The sequence below is a fragment of the Polyodon spathula genome, chromosome 1 (assembly GCF_017654505.1).
Source record: "Polyodon spathula isolate WHYD16114869_AA chromosome 1, ASM1765450v1, whole genome shotgun sequence".
Taxonomy (NCBI): domain Eukaryota; kingdom Metazoa; phylum Chordata; class Actinopteri; order Acipenseriformes; family Polyodontidae; genus Polyodon; species Polyodon spathula.
The window spans coordinates 3,514,883-3,537,466 of NC_054534.1; the positions used below are offsets into that span (position 1 = coordinate 3,514,883).

A 22,584-nucleotide genomic window follows, 5' to 3' on the forward strand; every position below is an offset into this window, starting at 1 on the left:
AGCAATGTATTCCTGCTCTAAGTTTAACAACCTCTGAATATGTTTTGCGAAATGTATGTAGGTATAAATTCTTTTACCAAGGCTGATGCTTTTCTTCTTTCTTCCAGCAAGGTGGAGTTTTGTCTCTGATTGACTGTACTCTAATTGAAGAGCCTGATGCAAGTGATGATGATGGTAAGTATTAAAGATATTGCTAGTCTTTATACAGTACATGGACCTGTTGGAACCAGGCCTCATTGGAGACTATGCCATTGCCCTTCGCTGTTCAGGAGCACTGAAGAAAAACAGAACAAATCTTCATATACTGTATAATATAATAACGTCAGATGTGTCAAAAGTAGGCAATGTTGTTCTGTTTGTGTTTAAGATTAAGGGCTGTTGCAATGGGGGTTACCTAAATCAGATGCATCTGACTTAAACAAAGGAAATAAAGTCTGAAATACAAGTGTTTTTTTTCAAGTTTAATAAATACAAATAGGTGGTTGATGCAATTGTGACCAAATATTATGGGGTGTAACCATTACACAATGCAAGGTGATTCCCCAGTATTGTAAAATGCTCTAATAAAATTGAGCTGTGACTTAACCCAGGTATAGGTTGATCAAATTCACCCCTTTGTTTCTTATAAATTTAACCTTAACTTCAAACTTAAGACACATCCTGCAAGTACAGCAAAGCATGCTGATAGTAGATTAAAGCTATTATGAATTTGTATTATTTTTGTGTCAAGACATTTTTGAAAATGTGTTTTAATTTATTTGTTTTTATTGGATGTCAAGAAAACTAATTTACTGACAAATGTGTTAAGATATTATCTTCTGTGTCATGATTTAGCTTTTCATTTTAGCATATACCAAAGACAATAACAACTCAGAGATTTTGTTTTACTTTATAACAAATGGAAACCATTCCTTTTCTACAGCAAAAAGTACTGGCCAAGTCTTTGGGCATCTAGATTTTAAGATTGTGGTGGAGCCCACAGACACCCCCTCATTTACAGTCGTCCTATTGGCTCCTTCACGACAGGAGAAAGCAGCGTGGACCAGCGACATCAGCCAGGTAAATAAGCAGAGCTTACAGTGTATTCCCATCCTGCACGTCTGTGTTGAGGTGTTTTAACAGGTAGGCTTTGTTTTACAATCCTTGTGGCCCCAATAGAGCTCCTGGAAACATGTCTGATCTCTAGGCACATCTGGTACACCAGGGTGTAACCATTATCCTGCCCCCCCCTGCAACACTGCCAGCAGGATCATCATTTTATTAACATCAATCAAATTTGAGAATGTGGTTCCTTTTATTTTACCAGTTGCTTTTAATCATGGATAACCAAAGTTAGGTTTAAATGTAAATGTGTGTGTGTGTTTTTTAAATAAAGTAGAAAAACAGAAAAAGTTTCTGACCATTTCCTTTGGGGAGGTGAGTCACTAGATATATTCTGCATTGAACTTGGATACAGCAATCTAGACACAGGGCTGTCTCGTTCCTAATGCACAGAGGTACAAACCAAGAGACTGATTTACTGTTCCTACAAATCTACAGACATAAATAATACACTAAATCTACAGGTTGATCTGCCAGTGGAGTTGAAACTTCTGCCAACTCAGCTGTGTGAATAAGACATGTTGTCCCATGTTTATCGTCAAGGGAGTTATAGGACTTTTGACAGCAGTGCTACAGAATAATAAAAAAAAAAAAAACATATGCTGTTGGAATAAATGGATCAATGTTTGAACAAGAAAACTTTGGATGTGGTTCATTTGAGAATTATATTTTGCAAAAGTTATTGCAATAATAATAATTATAATAATTATAGTAATTATTATGTTAGATGAGTTTTATCGAGAGTTGACAAAAGGGGGTTTGTAGTAAACAAGGGAGGTTTTGATCAAATATACTTTTCAGCTTGGTTCATGAACCTAGGGGAAGTTTTAATTTTGATTTCTCACTGCAAACACACTCAGTTTATTTGACTTGTACAGTTTCTTGTTTTTGAGATCTGAGAAGGATTTAATTTCACACCTTAATTTGTGTAAGCAAACTCAGTTTGTTTTCTTTTTTATGGTAGCAGGAATGGTAATTAAGCTTTACTTTGTCTTGCTAATTTAAAAACATAAATAAGCAAGCACCTCCCACTCATTGCATCCTACCACCTCCCTCACCTCCACCCTCATAGCTACCCTGCAGCCTCTGCAATCTGTTGTGGAGAGTCTGCTGTCTCGTCCACTTGGCCATCTGGGGGCCCTCAAGCCAAGCAGGTTTGAGACAGTACATCTTTTATGCTCTGATGTCTTATAATCAAAAATGACATCTATTTCAAATGTATGTGTTGTGGTAGGTTTCACTGAACTTCTGAATTAGGCTTTGAAGTAAAATCTTTGTGAATCACACACATTGTTAAGCACCTTATTAAAATCAACTAACGCTGCCCCTCTATTTTTACTGTAAATTAGAATGACATCATGAACCTGGATATTAATGAAATTAATACACAAAAGTGCATCGTCCCTGATTGTAAACCCAGGAGAATGGAACATTACTGTGTATGCTTTACTGACGGAGCAGAACTAGGAGGCATCCCATCATGCATCTGAGCATGGCAGCATCGTGCAGTGGAACCTTTCTGTAGCTGAAGTTTCTTGAAACCCCCCAGCTCTAGTGTGATACAGGATGTGGGGCGGTGCTGTGATCCCGTACTGACCCCAAACTCTGGTGTTGTTGCAGTGCATTGACAACATACGCTGCAATGGCTTGATGACCAGTGTGTTTGAAGAAAACTCCAAAGTCACTGTGCCTCACATGATCAAGTAAGTCGCATTCGCTTAACCTGCCACTGCCGTCATAAAGAGATAACTGCAGGGCAAGATGTACAGGGAGAAAAGTGGATACAATCAGAGACGAAGTGAGGGACTTAACATGCACCCTCTGTTTATAGCTATTACAGTATAGATTAGAACAAGGGTTTCAGTTGTGCCTTGTTTTTAGGTTCTGGTTTATTAATGTGATTGAAAAATCAGTCAATAAGCCTGGCTACCACGACTACTACTACTACTAATAAAAATAATAAATAATAATAAGAGGTTTTTTTTCTCATATTTGTTCGCGTAATAAACTCAGTTGTGCTTGTTTTGTGGTGTTTGTTGATATTTTAAATATAATTTCCATACTTGATTGCCATTATTTTTGACATCCAAATATTTACTAGACAGGCCCTATTGAAATTACTGGATATGGTATTAGCGCTAAGGATTGCCCTGGACTGAGCTGCTCCTGTAGATCTGACTGACTTACAAATCAGTCTGTCTATTGCCAGCCCAATAGTCCAAGCCCTCATTCTCCTACAGGTAGCTCCTCATTGAGCGTGAAAAACATATAATACCCGCTGGGTCTTTACCAGCTTAGGGGTAGATGTACTAAAGTGTTGTGCATGTCGCAGTAGTTGCAAAGCAGGGTGAAGTCTAGGGTGAAAGGTACTAAATATGTGCAATGCTGTTAGCGACTTTTTAAGGAATGCTTTGCAGCATCATTTTTTCTCTGCAGTTCAAATTGAGATGAATATGTAATTATGGGCGTTCCTGCATAAATTCACAAAAAGGGAGCAGAGATAGTGCAAATGAGAGTTCTCGAATATTATAATATTGTAATGAGATGTGCTAAAGCTGCCGACAATTGCGACACTTACAATTGAATCAATTTGTTAAGAACTGTTGACAGCATGTTTTAAACAGCCGCAATTGTTGCTGGCATTTCCCAGTCTGCTTTTTCTCTTGCATTGCCAGTTGTGCTCAATGTATTTTTGAGACAATCCTCCAAGTACCTAATTTTCACTAAAGGCAGGGTGTACTTACAAGACTTGAAAATCAATTTCTTTGACATTTCTGGGTTTCCCAGCATTTTGGGAGCAATAGACCGCACACACGTGCCACTAACCCCTCCAGCTCATTCTGATTGATTGCGTGTTAATTGTCTAGGGTATTAAGTAGACTAAGTTAAAAATAATAATAATCAATAAAAAAAGATAAAAAAAACCTGAAATCATTTAGTTTCAATTTAAAATGATCTTTTATTTGCATTGTACACCTATGTGTACCGTGCAGCAGCAGCATGGTTTATATTGTGTTACCAGCAGGCGAAAGTACAATAAAAGTGTGCTAGGTATTCATTTGATTTTACTGCTATACTGTATAGGCCTACTGTACAGATTTATATTTTTACACAATGTAATGTGTAGCCTACCCAAAACACATTAGTGTTATTTCAGCGCAATGATTTATATTTAAAATACATCGAGAACTGTAAATGCATGTGTGTGCGATTTTATTGTATAGTTTTTAACCCCGACACCTCCTCATGTCGGACAAACATGTCCGGTTTAGCGAGGGGCTACTGTATGATTATGAAAAGCTTTTTGGGGGTGATGATTGAGGCCCCACTATAGAATCTTATGGGATCTTAAACTGCCTTTCATATATATATATATATATCAGTGTTATTTTTATTCTTGCACCCTTGCATGTATAGACGTTACCCTCTGTTGCAGCACATCACAACTCAACTGCCGCTATTTTATTTGAAAAAATAATCTCTAGAGATCTCGCTAAGATGACGCAAATAATATTTAAATTTGTATATTGCGGCTCTCTTCTTCAACATATTTTTTCTCAGTACATGCATCAAAATGTGCACTTTGTGAATTGCCGTAACGAAAATGCAAACTGCGGTATGTTTAGCACTGCGACTGGCCCGTCTTACTACATCTACCCCTTAATTTCTAAATAAGCAGTAAATACCTCACTACTTTTTCCTATTACTGTATCACTGTCTTGACCTATCACCCCCCTCCTGTCAGACAAACCCCTGTATGTTCACATGCTATCTGGTAACCCTCAAGCGCCTAGGGCCCGCTCCATGCCAGTTAAGCCACCGGTTGTGCTCTTCATTAGATCCGATGCTCGTCTCCATAAAGACGATGTTGACATTTGCTTCAGCAAGACGCTCAACTCCTGCAAGGTTCCTCAAATCCGCTATGCCAGCGTGGAGAGGCTGCTGGAGAGGCTGACAGACCTGCGCTTCCTTTCCATCGACTTCCTCAACACCTTCCTGCACACCTACCGCATCTTCACCACGGCCGCCGTTGTCATGGAGAAGCTGGCAGATATCTACAAGAAACCCTTCACCTCCATCCCCATCAGGTACACAGGCTCACCCACCACTGTTACCTTAGGGGATTGGGTAGCTGATTCAGATCTGTGTGCTTTACTCTGGGTGTGCAGATACTCGGATATTCAGTCAATCCCTTTAACCGATATTAAGTTGTTTTTATGTATATTGAAATTGAGTAAAACCTCTTTAAATAAGTATAAATCAATAATTGTGCAGGCAAGGGCAAACAAGGGAAAGCTTTGTTTTGTGTTATGTAATGCCATGTTTTTAAGAGGTTTTACAACATTTCAATTAATACCTAACAACTTTTAGGGGAATTACTGGGAAAATCCAAGTAGAAATCTAAGTGCACCTAATAATAATAATAATAAAAACCTAATAATAGTAGTCTTAACATAAGTAAACCTCTGTTCATTTGTGTGACATTAAATATAGTCAATTTTGAATTGTCCATGTAATTGCTGGCTTAAAAGGCTGCTAATTGCAGAGTGTACTGTATATTGTGCAGTACAACTGTATCACTGCTTGTTCTTTATTGCAAAAATCCATGTGCCTTTACCATTTCTGACACAGCTTTCTAAATCCCATTACCTGTGTATATACCTGCTCTCTCCACTCTATGTGCTAAACACTATCTGGATCTGCCTCTTCTGCTGCTCCCCGAGCCTCTGCAGCTCTGACTGAGTTCTGAACACTCTTGGTCAAGTAAGCAACCTCACACTGCCCTGTTGTTGTTGTCTCCTTCTCCCTCATGTCACACAGAGGACAAAACTGCTCATCTGACCGATTGTCTGTAACCTCCATCTGCCCAGACCACAGTTTGAAGATTGCAAGGCTTTCCCTGGATCAGTCAAAGTAACTCTCTGTTTTGTGCCCTCCTTCTTTTACTGCTCTCCAGCTAGGGCTTCTCTGCCCACTGCAGTAGGATATGGACACCTGCCTTCTTGGTGCATATTTAACTCCTTTTGTGGACTCTTTCAGGATATCTCTAAATACTGATTAGTGCTTATCTGCTTTCTTATACTGTACTGTAGCTCTCCTGAAACAGGATCATTCTTAGACCCTCATGCTGTTGTCTTGTTAATGTTGAACTGTCTTTCTTCAGCTTGTATTCGTAATCTAACTCCCATGCTCTGGACCTGTCTGTTCTTGTTTCTGCTTTGATATGTATACAGTACCTTCAGTTTCAAGTGAATCCCCCAGTCCACTATCTACTACTGTTGGTATACATCACGGTCATTAATATTTTTGGATTGACAGCTATGGCGAGATATGTATGTTATTAATATTGTGACATTTAACTTGCCCTTCCTGCTCGCTCTGTTTGTGAGTGAGGAGGACCATCACTGATTCAGACACACTGTTAGATATCAGGATTTTTTTTTTCTGTGCTTTTCTGCCTTCTTTTCCATTGCTGCAAATCAACTGAGCAAAGATTGGGGGCAGGGGGCTGGCTGTTGGTTTTGCTGGACTGAATTACTGTGTTTGGTTCTTTTAAATGCAATTTTTTTACAATGCTTGGACAGACACAATCACATAGCAAGATACAGCTTTCTTTTCTTGAAATGAAAAAAATAAACCTCCAAGGTGTTATCACTGCAGCTTAAAAATCAGTGTATTTTTCCTTTGATGGTAAGGAAATTGCATATAGTGCTGAATTGGCTGCCGCCTTCTTCAGATAGCGTGGTAGAAATAGCTAGATGTGATGTTGATTAGGTTGACTGATGTCCACCCAGCTCTTTCTACCATGCTATCTCAAGAAAGCGGAAGCCAAAAGATTGTAGCTAATTTTAAAATAGTGAGTTTTCAGTTTATTAATTGTTAACTAATTTTTTCTCTCTGTAAATGTTTTACATATATATATATATATATATATATATATATATATATATATATATATATATATATTATATATATATCGATTTTATACACATATATAAAAATGTATATATATATTATAATTTTTTTAGCTGATCCTATTAAAAGCCATCACCAAAAAACATAAACAAATTTGCAACTTACAGTGCAGAAGAACATTGTTTTGGTGGAATCAGTCAACAAATAATCATTGTAAAAATTAAAACAAGTTATCTGTAGAGCTGGGTATGTGTAGAGCTGAGCTCAGAACTCGGAACTAAGAAAATCTCAAATTTCACTCAGGTCCCTGGAATTATTCTTCGCCACAAACCAGAACAGCCGAGGCGAGCACCTGAACGACGTCAAATCCCCCCGCCTGTCCCGGAAAGTGTCTTCCCCTCCTCCTCTCTCCATCTCCCGGACCTCTTCCCCGGTGAGGACCAGGAAGCTTTCTCTCAATTCCCCAGTGAACTCCAAGGTGTGCGCTCTGGACCTGTCCACCTCCTCTATAGCCAGCAGCCCCACCTCCACCTACAACCCGGCCACATCGCCCCCACCTGCCCCTACCAAGACCCCTCTGGACCTCAGCCGAGCGCCTTCCTTTCCGGAGCAGAGTCCCGGGGCTGTAGAGGAGAGCTCGGAGCTGCCCCGCATTGACCAGTGCGGGAAGTTGAGGAGGAGCATACGGAGAGGTAAGAGCTTTTATTCTTTTATTCGTGGCAACTTGTTACAAATCTAAAAGAATCAGGCGCTGCTGTTTTAGCAATGTTGTGTTTAAGTACAGCCGTGTATCATGCCAGCAGGGTCTATGTTGATTGCATGAGGAAGTTAACGTCAGATCATTAACAGTGATTTTCTGTCATTGTCACGATGAATATCCCCAAGAGCAAAACAGAAATCTTCTTCCCATGTGACCAATTAGAACATGTCTAATGGCAGTGTGCAGATGGTGTTAAGTGTCCTTAGCACTTGGTTGTCAAAGTCTGTCTTGTTACTGCTGTTCATCTGTGTACATTTAGAGATAATGAGTCTAACTCGAAGGTGCAGCGTTTTTGTGCTTCTGCTGTCATTACACTTCAGTTACTTGTTAAGCAGTCATTACCTTTTCTGGTCAGCTTCACTATATTGCTTAAATCAAGAGGAAACTCATATCTGCAGATCCTTGACAGAGGCATTGCAGCCCAGACATGACTAGAATATTCCCTAGTGCTGAACAATAGGACCGGTGAGGTCGTGGTCTTTAATAGTAAGATTAGGGTTAAAAGTTCAGCCTTTAAAAAGGGGGTTTATTAGTTCATTCTCAAAGCACTGTTTAACCCTTACAATTTTGTGAATGGGGGCCCAATAACACAATCACAATGCACCTTTGACATCTTTTTTTGCCATTGCATCTTATAAGACTGTTATAATACTGTAATACATATTATTACATGTTATTACATTATATATGTTATTACACACACACACACACACACACACACACACACACACACACACATATATAAAACCACTTATAACAGATCCCTAAAATGTTACAGATGCATCTTTCTCTGTGGGGGGAAATAAGACTGATTAGACAAAGCCTGCTACTTCTTTCTCATCTTCAAAATAATTGGTAAAAAAAAAATGATAAGGACTGAAGGTTTGCACTCACAAAATGTAACATGAGAAAATGGAAGTGTGAGTAACACAAACTAATGGAGATCATAATCTGAAGGGAAGAGACATCATTAAAAGAAAGAACATCTTCTGAATTAGAAATCTTTAAAAATCCCTGTTAGTCAGTACAGTGCACCTGTGTCTGATCTGTATTGAAACTTGTTAACTAAGAGTCTAGGGCAGTCACTGATGTACAGAACAGAATTAATGCACAGTACTGTATGTGCTAACGGAACCAGCTGACATGAGAGTTTAGGACAGTAACTGATGTGCAGAACAGAATTAATGCACAGTACTGTTTGTGCTAACGGAAACAGCTGACATGAGAGTTCAGGACAGTCACTGATGTACAGAACAGAATTAATGCACAGTACTGTATGTGCTAATGGAGCTGGCTGACAGCACTAGCCCATTCATTAGCACAGGGCTGTGCAACTTATGGCATTTGAGCCATATACGACTCTTATTAACGCTTATGAAAGCTCTCCATAGTAAAAGCATAGCGAAATCTAATAAAGGGTAAAGGGGGCATGGTAGTGCATAGGTAAGCACTGTAAAGAACGAGGTGTGGTAAAGCATAGGTGTATAGCAAAGTGTAATAAAATAAAAAAAGTAAAAAAATGAAAGCATGCTAAAGCATAAGGAAGCATTGTAAAGAACAGTGATGCATGATAAAGCATAGGTAAGCATTGTAAAGCACAGCGAGGCATGGTAAATCATAGGTAAGCATTGTAAAGCACAGTGAGGCATGGTAAAGCATAGGTAAGCATTGTAAAGCACAATGAGGCATGGTAAAGCATAGGTAAGCATTGTAAAGCACATTGAGGTATGGTAAAGCATATGTAACCCCTGCCCGCTAAAAGTAACAATAATTGAAGCAATGGGGTTTCTGGGTACTCTTGAGTATGTTTAATTTCTATTTATGGCGATGCCTCCACCCAAAGCAAAGATAGTTATATTTATCCACTGCTCTAGGACTATAAATAAAGAAGACGACACAGTGCTGTAAAGCAAATAGATAGGGTTCCCCACCCTTCAAGGTTTACTGCACAATTAATGGAAATAAGGCGTTCCCTACAGTTCATGTGCATGAATATAGAAAATGCACCAATTAAACACCATACCCGGTACCACGTTAAATTGACATTCTAAACAATACACATCCACTGCAAAGTCTAAGAGGGGAAAAAAAAAACAGATGAAAGTAAAATATTTAATACCCTCTATGGGCAAAGGAAACGTATGCCGCCTTCAAAACTAAACGGTAAGTTATGTTAATTAACCGTTTGCTTACAAATGAAACCGGGTTACTTTCCACTATGACTATTTCAAAAGCAAACCTAATACACTTCTATTATAAATTGCTGTAATACAGCTGTATGTAAAACGAGAGTCAAAACAAACAGAACAGTACTCTTATAAATATATACCGGTATATATATAAACACGTAGGTCCGAATCACTAACATAAGTGTTTTGCTAGAGTAAAAAAAAAACCAAAAAAAAAAACGTAGCAGGCCTGTACGTGGCTAGGGCGCGTAGAGGCTGGAAAATGCTGCTTCGCCTTTCACCCGGGGAAACTCCCGTCTGCATTGTAAACTGCAAATCCCTCGTTGCCGGAGGAAACACCAAGCTTTGCCAGGTCACTTGAGTTGCTATCCGGTGCTGCCAGTCGGTATCTTCAAATGCTGCTTTTAGGTTTTCTTTCTTTTTTCTTTCTTTAGTTTTAACAGTATAGCTGCGCGAATATTGTAACTGAAGTCATTACAATACGAAACAACATCGAGTTTCACACGAATATACTGTCTCCTAACTCCCCACTTGCATTAGATCAGGCTCTAGAGTATAGCGTCTGTAACCTAAATTCCAAAAATACAAGAAATAAATTGTGTAATTATTTCTTTAGTACTAAATAAAATGGTACTATGTTTTTGGCTGACTGCATGGATGACTCCATTTTTTTTTTTTTTCTTCCCACACGTCCCTCCCCCTTAAAGGACGCTGCACTATATAACTACTCTGCTGTAACTTTACCCAGGCTACATCCTCCCCCCTTTAAACATCGGTCTGTCCCCATACCGCTGAACCTAACTGGCCATTAGTATGCATTTTTGATCCTCATCGATAGAGGATGCTGAGGAATGTATGCCCATCTTTTTATTTACCTCTGCCAGAGAGATGTTGATCACCCAGGTATTTCCCCGGTGAGTAATTTTCAAAGGCACATCGACCGAGATACCTGGCTGGTCATATGTTAGTTTCATGACCGGCTTACTCTTCCTTTCAGAGTGGCGTGGTAGTGTCGCCTCCTGATTTTCACTGTCCCCAGACAATTCTTGTGTTTCTCCTTCAGGTTCAAGTTCTGTTCCTGAATCTAAGTAAACTGGTCCCTGTGTGTTTTGTTCCTTGTCTGGGGCATCTTCTGCTTCACAGCAAACAGGTTCCAATGTAGTCTGTTCATTGTCTCGGATATCAATCCCCTCTAATCCTGGTCTCCCTGTTTCCCTTTGGGACTCCTCTTCTTTTCTCTTTTGGTCATTCTGTCTTTCACCTAGGGGCCCCCACATCCATGATGGTGTTTCACCTAGCTCCCCCTCCTCTTCATCAGCGGTTGAAGACTGTGCTTCCTCCTCTTCTGTCTCAACAGAACTTTGTAGGCTTTGTTCTGGAGGAGCTCGACGAACTGCCTGGCTCCTAGTGATTGGCTTCTTGGGCTGCTGTGGGACCTCACTGTTAAATGGCAGTCGAACTAGTTGACCAATGGGAAGGAGATGGTTACGGTGTATAGTTTTTTCAACCTTTGACCCCTTCTCCATCCGCACCCTATATACCGGCAGATCCGGCAGTTTCGAAACCACCAAGTATGTCTCAGGCTTCCATCTGTTGGCCAACTTATTTTTTCCCTGACCCCCAAAGTTTCTTAGAAGCACCCGATCCCCCTCCTTCAAAAACTGGTGTTTTACCAGCCGGTCATATCTTCTCTTGTTTCCTTGCTGGTTTTGGGTAGAAACCTTGATGGCCAACTTATAGGCTTCTTGCAGCTGTCCTCTAAGTTCGGCTATGTACTGTGGGTATGGGTGGTCTATTTCCTCTCCAGATTTCACCCCAAAACACAAATCTATAGGCAAATGGGCTTCTCGTCCAAACAACAGATAATAAGGAGAGAAACCAGTGGCATCATTTTTTGTGCAGTTGTACGCATGTACCAAAGTTTTGACATGCCGGCTCCACTTCTGTTTCTGGCTGTTGTTCAGGGTACCTAGCATATTTAGCAAGGTTCTGTTGAATTGCTCAGGCTGGGGGTCACCCTGAGGGTGGTAGGGTGTCGTCCTTGACTTCCTTATGCCCAGTAGCTGGCACATTTCTCTAATAAGATGGCTTTCAAAATCACGTCCTTGGTCAGAGTGAATTCGAGCTGGCAGACCATAATGCACGAAATATTGCTCCCACAATACACGTGCAACAGTAGATGCTCTTTGATCCTTTGTGGGGAACGCCTGAGCATACCTTGTGAAGTGGTCGGTTACATCAAGGAGGTTTCCCACTCCTTTGCTATCCAGCTCCAGTGACAGAAAGTCAGTGCATACCAATTCAAGTGGCCCAGTAGTGCTCAGATGTTGTAGTGGAGCGGCTCTAATAGGTAGTGTCTTACGTTGAATGCACGTCCCACAGTTCTTTACATGGCTTTCAATCTCCGATGTCATTCTGGGCCAGTGAAACCGACTTCTTACCAGGTCTACAGTCCTGTCGATTCCCAGATGCCCGTGGTCTTCATGTAACTCCTTTAACACCATGGTTCGGTATTGTGCAGGTAGGACGAGCTGGTCAAACTCTCCATCAAACTGGGTCTTCACTCTCCGGTACAACACACCCTCTTTAGTATTGAGCCGATCCCACTCTCTAAGCAATAAGGTGACATCAGGATGTTTGGAGACCACTTGGTTAGCAGACAAACCATTCTGTTTCATCAGCCATACCTCCTTCAAAGCCTGGGTCACTTCTCTGAGCAGTGACAATGTCCTGGTGGTTCCACAGTTTGAGATTGCTTTGTTGCAGACTAACAGGGCAGACATAGGTGGGTGGAATAATGTCTGGTGAAATGCCTAGTTGGTCGGCCACTCGCTCAGACAGATCGCTGGAGTTGATATCCACCCCAACTTGCTGACAAACAGTTCTCACATCAGCTGGGGGTATCCGAACCCAATCCCTTATGTCATTACTGTGATGGGTTTGTCTTGACAATGCGTCTGCGTCTGTATGGCTTTTACCTGACCGATACTTCAGACTGAAGTTATATGTGGCCAAAGCAGCCAACCATCGATGCCCTGTAGCAGTTAGCTTGGCAGAAGTAAGCACACAGGTTAATGGATTATTATCAGTGCAAACCTCAAATCTTGCTCCATACAGATAATCATGAAATTTCTCAACAACAGCCCATTTGAGGCAAAGAAACTCCAACTGGTGAGCGGGATAATTTTTTTCAGCTGCCGAGAGTTTACGGCTTGCAAAAGCCACAGGCCTCTGCCCCTCAGGATAGTCCTGATACAGAACAGCTCCCAAACCGTCTAAGCTAACATCTACGTGCAGCAGGTAAGGCTTGCTACTGTCGGCAAAGGCTAGATCAGGGGCATTCACAAGGCAGTTGATAATGGTCTGGAAAGCCTTTTCACAGCTCTGGCTCCAGCGATTGCCAAAAGGTTCGGATACCTTATGGTAGGAGGGTCCATTAGATCCAATTTTAGTTTTCGCCGCCTTCTGTGTGGGTGGGTATCCCTGGGTCAAGTCTGTCAATGGTCGGACTATTGCTGAATAGTTCTTAATAAAACGTCGGTAATACCCACAAAATCCCAAAAATGATCTCAACGTTTTAAGGTCTGTTGGTCTCTCCCACTGTCCTGCTCCACCAGACTCTGATTTTGCTTTGTGCTGGCTGTGCAAGATTTCTGTTTTATCAGTAACCATGGGATCCACTTTGAGGGAGGCCACATCCTGTTTTAGTTCTTGAACCTGTTTCCACAATTCAGTCTCCAGTTCACGGTGCACTGAAGACTTACTTCTTGGTGGGGCCAATTCCCTCCCTCTTCCCTCTGATGGCTCTTCACTAGCAGGACTAACTCGGTTCATTAAAGAAATCATACCTTCTTCTAAAATTCGTATCTGGTTCTTCAAACCCACCAGTTCAGTACTAGCCATAGTAGGCCCTTGAGCTGGTTGCACTGTACGAACAGAAACATCCACTGGGTGGCGCACTGCCTCCTGCTCCTCTTCGTTCCTAATTTCACTTAAGAGGGTTAGAAAGGATGGAGGGCCTCCCTGCGTTCTCTCAGCTGTAGGTGAACTATTTTTAAATCATTATGGTGGGCCCCTCTGATTAATTGCTCTACTCTGGCTCTATTAGCTTTGAAACTTTCTACACCACCTTTTTGCACTGCCTTCCTCAACAACCTCTCCAAACAGCGGAGAAAATCTGATAACTTTTCTCCAGTCTGTTGACGAGTGGCATAGAAATGGAAATATAAATCCTCCCCACTTTCCATACTACCAAAAGTGTTCTCCAATGCCTTAAGGTAATCTTGTGGTGATGCATCACTGTTGGTTTCCTGTACTGCTTGTATAACTTCAAGCACCGGACCCTTCAGGCTTTCCCCTAGACTTTTGCACTTTTCACGGTCAGAGTAATCACATTCATTTACCATCTGGTTGGCTTGTTCCACCCACTGATCATAACCCTCCTCGCCTGCTGGGGTGGGAAGCACTCCTGAAAACGCCCTTAGTCGTTTATACAAACTCCCCTCCCCTGCCGGTCTTGTGATTTTCACCAACACCTCTCCCATGGCCTTAAGAAGGGCCTCAGTGTCCGAAGTTGAGGATGGCTGAGGGGTATACATCACCCGAAGGTCTTCTTCAGTCTTCCCTTCAGCTGCCAATAATTGGGCGAGCCTAGAAGAGAACCCTTGTTCACCTTGGTTGGTATTGGCATCCACCTCACCTTCTTGGGAAACCACTAAACTCCACGGGGCCGCACCCTCCTCTGGGACTATTTGGGTTGGGACCCATTGCCTGTCCACTGTTTGGCTGCATTCACAAATTGCCAGTAAGCTTTCCGAGGCAGTGTGAAATTTCTGCCCTCTCACCCACACACGCCCAAATGCCTTTACTTGTTGTAAGGCTTGTACAATACTATCATTCTGTGTGCCTTCGGGAATGTTTGTAACTAGCACTACATGGTCTTCACCCACTTCCTCCCCTCGACACCACTCTTTTAGTTGCTCCGCGAGTGAGCTCGAAACCCCCTGTCTTATGTCAGGTTGTGGCATCTTATTAAGCACAGGTGTCGTCAAACAACAAATATATATATATCAAAGAAATAATCCCAGCGATGCCTCCAAATGTAACCCCTGCCCGCTAAAAGTAACAATAATTGAAGCAATGGGGTTTCTGGGTACTCTTGAGTATGTTTAATTTCTATTTATGGCGATGCCTCCACCCAAAGCAAAGATAGTTATATTTATCCACTGCTCTAGGACTATAAATAAAGAAGACGACACAGTGCTGTAAAGCAAATAGATAGGGTTCCCCACCCTTCAAGGTTTACTGCACAATTAATGGAAATAAGGCGTTCCCTACAGTTCATGTGCATGAATATAGAAAATGCACCAATTAAACACCATACCCGGTACCGCGTTAAATTGACATTCTAAACAATACACATCCACTGCAAAGTCTAAGAGGGGAAAAAAAAAACAGATGAAAGTAAAATATTTAATACCCTCTATGGGCAAAGGAAACGTATGCCGCCTTCAAAACTAAACGGTAAGTTATGTTAATTAACCGTTTGCTTACAAATGAAACCAGGTTACTTTCCCCTATGACTATTTCAAAAGCAAACCTAATACACTTCTATTATAAATTGCTGTAATACAGCTGTATGTAAAACGAGAGTCAAAACAAACAGAACAGTACTCTTATAAATATATACCGGTATATATATAAACACGTAGGTCCGAATCACTAACATAAGTGTTTTGCTAGAGTAAAAAAAAAAAAAAAAAAAAATGCAGCAGGCCTGTACGTGGCTAGGGCACGTGGAAGCTGGAAAATGCCGCTTCGCCTTTCACCCGGGGAAACTCCCGTCTGCATTGTAAACTGCAAATCCCTCGTTGCCGGAGGAAACACCAAGCTTTGCCAGGTCACTTGGGTTGCTATCCGGTGCTGCCAGTCGGTATCTTCAAATGCTGCTTTTAGGTTTTCTTTCTTTTTTCTTTCTTTAGTTTTAACAGTATAGCTGCGCGAATACTGTAACTGAAGTCATTACAATACGAAACAACATCGAGTTTCACACGAATATACTGTCTCCTAACTCCCCACTTGCATTAGATCAGGCTCTAGAGTATAGCGTCTGTAACCTAAATTCCAAAAATACATGAAATAAATTGTGTAATTATTTCTTTAGTACTAAATAAAATGGTACTATGTTTTTGGCTGACTGCATGGATGACTCCATTTTGTTTTTTTTTTTCTTCCCACACGTCCCTCCCCCTTAAACGACGCTGCACTATATAACTACTCTGCTGTAACTTTACCCAGGCTACACATATTAATAAACATGGCAAAACAGGGTCAATTGTGGTAAATGTATAGTCTAACTATGGGAGAAGCATGGGAAAACTGCAAACACAGCATAAAAAATACTGTGACGAACTTGTATTAGGGGAGCTCCACAATATGACTGTCATGGGTAAGAGGTAAAGGCAGGACAAGCAGCAGTTTTTTGTATAAACATCCATGAAAATACAGAAGTGGTGTGGCGTCGGGTTAAATCGTTGATTATTTTTTCTTGTTTCTGATTTTTACGCTTTTCTTTTTTTTGCTCTTTATAAATTCCCTGGTTATCGCAATGGTGCTGGATTAGCCATAGCTCCTCATCTCAGTGATGACTTAAACTTTGGGTAGATTTAAAAACCTTTTACTCCCAGGTCATTGTAAGCGCTTTTCTGAAAGGGAACAAAAAATAAATACAATTTTAAAACTAATAAGAAAAACACCACTTGCTACTATTTACCAGCATCTAAACATCACTGAAAAATATGGATGATTTGGAGTGAAACATGTACAGAATCTAGCAGACTATAATTAGTGCCTTTGCTTCATTTGTTTAATGGTGTTTGCAATCATGCTGAGAGGTTGTTATTGCAATTACTCAAGTATTGTTCTTGTTTTATGAGTCTGTGCTTTGACTATAAGCTCAGGAGCTGATCACCGGTTTTAGCTGCCTACCGTAACTGTATGTAATGTAGGCTAGATCATCCAGACATAGTGCCATCTACTGCACAAGGCAGAATTAAACTTAATCAAAAGTCACCACTCTCCAGATTGCACTGGCTTGTGCTTCTATAAGGATCCTCTAGCTCAGGGCTTCTCAACCGCTTTGCTGCTTCTGAGCTCAAATATTCATTGGATAGTACTTGTGCACAAATTACACACTGCGGTTTAGGTATATCTCCACTTCCAGTACAAATAAAACTGAAATTCAAATAGCTGTCTTCTTATTTCCTTAATTTTGCAGGGTTAATAATGGCTTTATGTTTTTTACTCAAAAACACCACCTCCTCGCTGTTGTTCTTGTGATATACTGAAGCTAATAGCTTATGACATGATGAAGCTGATAGGTTTCAATGTGTCATGAGCATGCAGGAAAAATAACACATTCTCTGGTTTATTTTTGGAGGACCCCTTGAAACCTCCTCAAGGCCCTCGGTTGAGAACCCCTCCTCCAGCTCATCTGGTATATATATAAAATAAAAAGTACCTTAACAGACAGAAAGAAAAGATAAATGTGAAGCTCCTTGTTCTTTAATTAGTGCATGATGTACATGAACACATCCATGTTTAACACCAGTCTCTTTAACTCTGTTGCTCACTTAAGCAGCTGTGCTGGAGTCGGTGTCCCTGGATAAGTTCACCCCCGAGAGCCCCCAGGCGAGTGAGGCTGGAGACATCTCCCCCTGCAGGTCCCCCTCCACCCCGCGACACCTCCGCTACCGGCAAGGGGGTAAGACAGCGGTCAGGGGTGAGACAACAGGGTCAGGGGGTGAAATAACAGGGCAGGGGTGAGAGAGCAGGGTCAGGGGTGAGAAAGCAGGTCAGGTAGAACAGCAGGGTCAGGGGCTAGACACAGACAGCACAGCCCCTATAATTATTCAAGGCCTAGGAACTGGAAAGCAGGATTGAGCCGATCTCAAACACACTGGAGTATTACGATTTTTAAGTTTGTCTGAAACAAAGCAGTGAATTGGACCACTCCTTCACCACCTAGCTCCCTAAATTATACAGAGAGTTTAAAGGGGCATCCACTACATCATCATGATGCAGCATGACAGTGTACATCTTTTACCTGTTTTGATACACTTTTTATGTGTTCTCTATCAATCTGTATCTTCAGAGATGTTTTGAAGTTAGGAACACCTGGGTAGAACCCCATTTATCCACCCCCCACCTCTTTATCTGACCTGCCCTCTTATTCCAACTGGTGTAGTGTCCCACAGCATTTTACACCAGCATTAAATTAAAAGGGAGCAAACTCCTTTCTGTATGAAGGCTTGTTTATAACAATGTTTTCTATGTCCTTGGAGGAGTCAACAATCCTTCCAATGGTAATAGGACTCAGGTGTCTTGTAATTTCATTCCGTGATGAATGAACACATCCAGGATCTCTCTGTTCTTGACATTTATTAAATACATTTAATAAGCAAATTTACATAAACACATGACTGTATATTTTTCTAGCGTTAGAATAGACTTGACCAGCTTCACATACAGTACAAGCTGCTGGAACAGCCTTTATAAAAGTTTCCTATAGGAAAAGCATAGCAAAGTGTAATAAAATAAAAAATGAAAGCATGCTAAAGCATAAGGAAGCATTGTAAAGAACAGCAAAGCATGATAAAGCATAGGTAAGCATTGTAAAGCACAGCGAGGCATGGTAAAGCATAGGTAAGCCTTGTAAAGCACAGTAAGGCATGGTAAAGCATATTAATAAACATGGCAAACAAACATGGCATTAACTTTCATCAGGGGATAATTGTGTTTTTGTTTTTTGTTGCACAGTCCAATTAGTTGAAAATGTCCGCTGTTCTGTGTCCCCTGCTTCAGCGTTTGCCATCGCCACGGCAGCGGCAGGCCACGGGAGCCCGCCAGGTGAGTTCATGTTAGTGGTGTAACAACGCACTAATGTCATGATACAGTACATATCATGATGTGCAGGTCCTGATATGGATCACGATACTGGGGATGGTCCTGATATGGTATGGATCATGATATGCAGGTCCTGATATGATATGGATCATGATATGCAGGTCCTGATATGATATGGATCATGATATGCAGGTTCTGATAAGATATGGATCATGCTATGCAGGTCCTGATATGATATGGATCATGACATGCAGGTCCTGATACAATATGGATCACGCTATGCAGGTCCTGATAAGATATGGATCACGCTATGCAGGTCCTGATACAATATGGATCATGACATGCAGGTCCTGATAAGATATGGATCACGCTATGCAGGTCCTGATACAATATGGAAAATGACATGCAGGTCCTGATAAGATATGGATCACGCTATGCAGGTCCTGATACAATATGGATCATGACATGCAGGTCCTGATAAGATATGGATCACGCTATGCAGGTCCTGATAAGATATGGATCACGCTATGCAGGTCCTGATACAATATGGATCATGACATGCAGGTCCTGATAAGATATGGATCATGATATGCAGGTCCTGATACAATATGGATCATGACATGCAGGTCCTGATAAGATATGGATCACGTTATGCAGGTCCTGATACAATATGGATCATGCTATGCAGGTCCTGATACAATATGGATCATGATATGCAGGTCCTGATACGATATGGATCACGCTATGCAGGTCCTGATACGATATGGGTCATGATATGCAGGTCCTGATACAATATGGATCATGATATGCAGGTCATGATACGATATGGATCACGCTATGCAGGTCCTGATACGATATGGGTCATGAGATCTGTGATGATCCCGATTGACTTCTTGTGTGATGAGTAATAAGGTCAAATGATCTTTTAAAAAACTAAAATTAATCGCGATGGGGTGGGTATGTATTCATACCAGCTATAAAACACATGTATTCTTCATTCAAAAACCATTTGGTGAACTACAATGAGCTCTGTTGTGCTTTTGTTCTTATGTCCTGATACAAACAATACATACCTTGTATTACGATAAGATATATCATGCAATGAAACTATCACAATGTTTCACACCTTCATAAATGTTGTTATGTTGTTATATTCTGTGTAACCCTTTCCCCTTTACAGAGTGCTTGAATATTCACCCGGCTGGCTCAGTGGTTTTCCCCTATACCAGTCCAGGAGATCAGGAGAAACACCCCCAAATATTTAGTAGAACATGATGTCTATGAACAGATTTGTAAATGCAATGGACAAGAAAACAACAATGGCATATTGATATAATGTGTGGTCTCTTGCCTGCTTATCTTGCAACCCTCTTTTCAAGTCGTATTTGAATTTTTTGCATTTGTTTTTAGTTTCAGAGACTGCATTCAATTACAGTGGTTTGAAAAATTACAAAACTCCAAGATTTTTTTTTTTTTATCAATGCAAACCAAATGATTTTATTTCTGTTTACTGTTTAGATGTTTAAACCTTAACAACATTAAAATGTATTGATGTGAATAATGAAGTGGACATATGTAGCACAGGCTAAATCAGCAAACTGTCTGAATACACGCAGAGCCATCTAGTGTACAGGTCCTGTATAGCACTACAAAAGAAAACTTGATTCACTAGATGATGCTGCCTCTTCAACCTACACAACCTTTCTACTGATCTATCCTGTGTTACACATGTCTATGGTGAAAGAGACTCTGGCAGATGCCCCTTAACTCAGGGAATATCAAAACATGTAATCAACTCAATATTTGATTAACAGCACTAAGAATAATTAAACATGTCTGATAGGGTTGTAATTGTAACTGCCATTTCTTTGTTGTTTTAGGGTTTAACAGCGCAGAGCGAATGTGTGACAAAGACTTCATAATCCGCAGAGCTGCTACCAACCGAGTTCTGAACGTTCTCCGGCACTGGGTCTCCAAGCATTCCCAGGTACCATGCTCTGCTTGCTTCCATTTCTCATTCACAATGTTGTTGGAATAACACACGATAGAATTGCACAATGAGTATTAAGAAGACCCCATGTTCCCTCGTACGCCCGTACTCATCATAACAACCTATCAAATCTCTTAAATATTGCTGCTGTACTTGGGGCGGCCCAAGGATTTTTTACATGGTGGCTATCATGATGTCATTGTTCATTTAATCTGGTCAGTTAACTTTCCTAAAGCCAGCGTTGTCTCAGAGGCAGTTTGAAGCATTTAAAGGGGACTAACGCTAAAGGGTACACTTGTAAAATGATCCCAGTTAACCCATGTCAATATAAGTGAATTCTCGTTTGGCAAGGTTTATTGTAAGAAAGTGTACAATCTGGAAAGTGTCTTTTACTGGGTTGAAAATGAGGTGTGGAATGCAGAGTCACACTGAAGCCTGTCATTATAAAACTACAACAATCTGCTTTTGATTGCTTTCGTTTTATGCTCGTTGCACAGTTTTTCTTTGACTACTTACTATTGATCTTGAATTTGCACTCAGACCTCCCTTTCATTGGTTTATTGAGTGGAAATGGGGTGAAACTGCTGCAGAATCTATTTTTTAGCATTAGGTAAAGACTCCCTCTTCATTGATGTATATGTTGTATGAAGTGTCTCTTTATAATTTCCCAATTAGCTGTTTGGGCTGGAGATCTGAAGAGCTGCTCTTTGGTTAAATTGAAGATAATGATGAGGAAAGTGAAGGGGGCTGGATTGTGCTAAGCCCCTCAGGCACAGTGCCTTCCTACTCAAAACGCTAGCCAAGCATGCACACACACGCACACATATACAGAGGCACACACACAGGCACACACACATATACAGAGACAAGCACACAGGCACACACACACATATACAGAGGCACACACACACACATATACAGAGGCACACACACATACACATATACAGAGACACGCACACATACAGACACACACATATACAGAGGCACACACACAGGCACACACAAACAGATACAGAGGCACACACACACAGATACAGAGCCACACACACATATACAGAGGCAAACATATACAGAGGCACACACACATACACAGATACACACATATACAGAGGCACACACACAGGCACACACGCACAGATACAGAGGCACACACACACACACACACACACACACAGAGGCACACACACACACACACACACACACACACATATACAGAGGCACACACAGGCACACATGCACAGATACAGAGGCACACACACATACACAGACACACACACACACACATATACAGAGGCACACACACACACACATATACAGAGGCATATACACAGACACAGAGGCACACACAGGCACATACACACATATACAGAGGCACACACACAGATACAGAGGCATGCACACATACACAGACACACACACACACACATATACGGAGGCACACACACATATACAGAGGCACACACACATACACAGACACACACATATACAGAGGCACACACACATACACAGACACACACATATACAGAGGCACACACACATACACATACACAGACACACACACACATATACAGAGGCACACACACAGGCACATACACATACACATATACAGAGACACACACACAGGCACATGCACACCTATACAGAGGCACACACACACACATATACAGAGGCATGCACACAGGAACACGCACCCGCACACAGATGGGACGCATACAGGCACATGC

The 22,584-nt window shown here is 41.2% G+C and overlaps 1 protein-coding gene across 5 annotated transcripts in view; it reads left to right on the forward strand.

Moving 5' to 3' along the window:
- The window catches only part of LOC121312786 (ras-specific guanine nucleotide-releasing factor 2-like), a 90,596-nt gene that overhangs the window by 54,545 nt on the left and 13,467 nt on the right, over window positions 1-22,584 (forward strand). Inside the window, exons 11-19 of one of the 5 annotated variants that reach the window (XM_041244548.1) lie at window positions 108-174; window positions 923-1,059; window positions 2,722-2,804; window positions 4,941-5,189; window positions 5,923-6,015; window positions 7,321-7,709; window positions 17,603-17,728; window positions 18,784-18,873; window positions 20,751-20,857. In XM_041244548.1, coding sequence (XP_041100482.1) covers window positions 108-174; window positions 923-1,059; window positions 2,722-2,804; window positions 4,941-5,189; window positions 5,923-6,015; window positions 7,321-7,709; window positions 17,603-17,728; window positions 18,784-18,873; window positions 20,751-20,857 — 1,341 coding nt within the window. The remainder of the gene's footprint in view (window positions 1-107; window positions 175-922; window positions 1,060-2,721; window positions 2,805-4,940; window positions 5,190-5,922; window positions 6,016-7,320; window positions 7,710-17,602; window positions 17,729-18,783; window positions 18,874-20,750; window positions 20,858-22,584) is intronic. The other 4 variants (XM_041244556.1, XM_041244565.1, XM_041244575.1 and 1 more) reach the window with 4 other exon arrangements.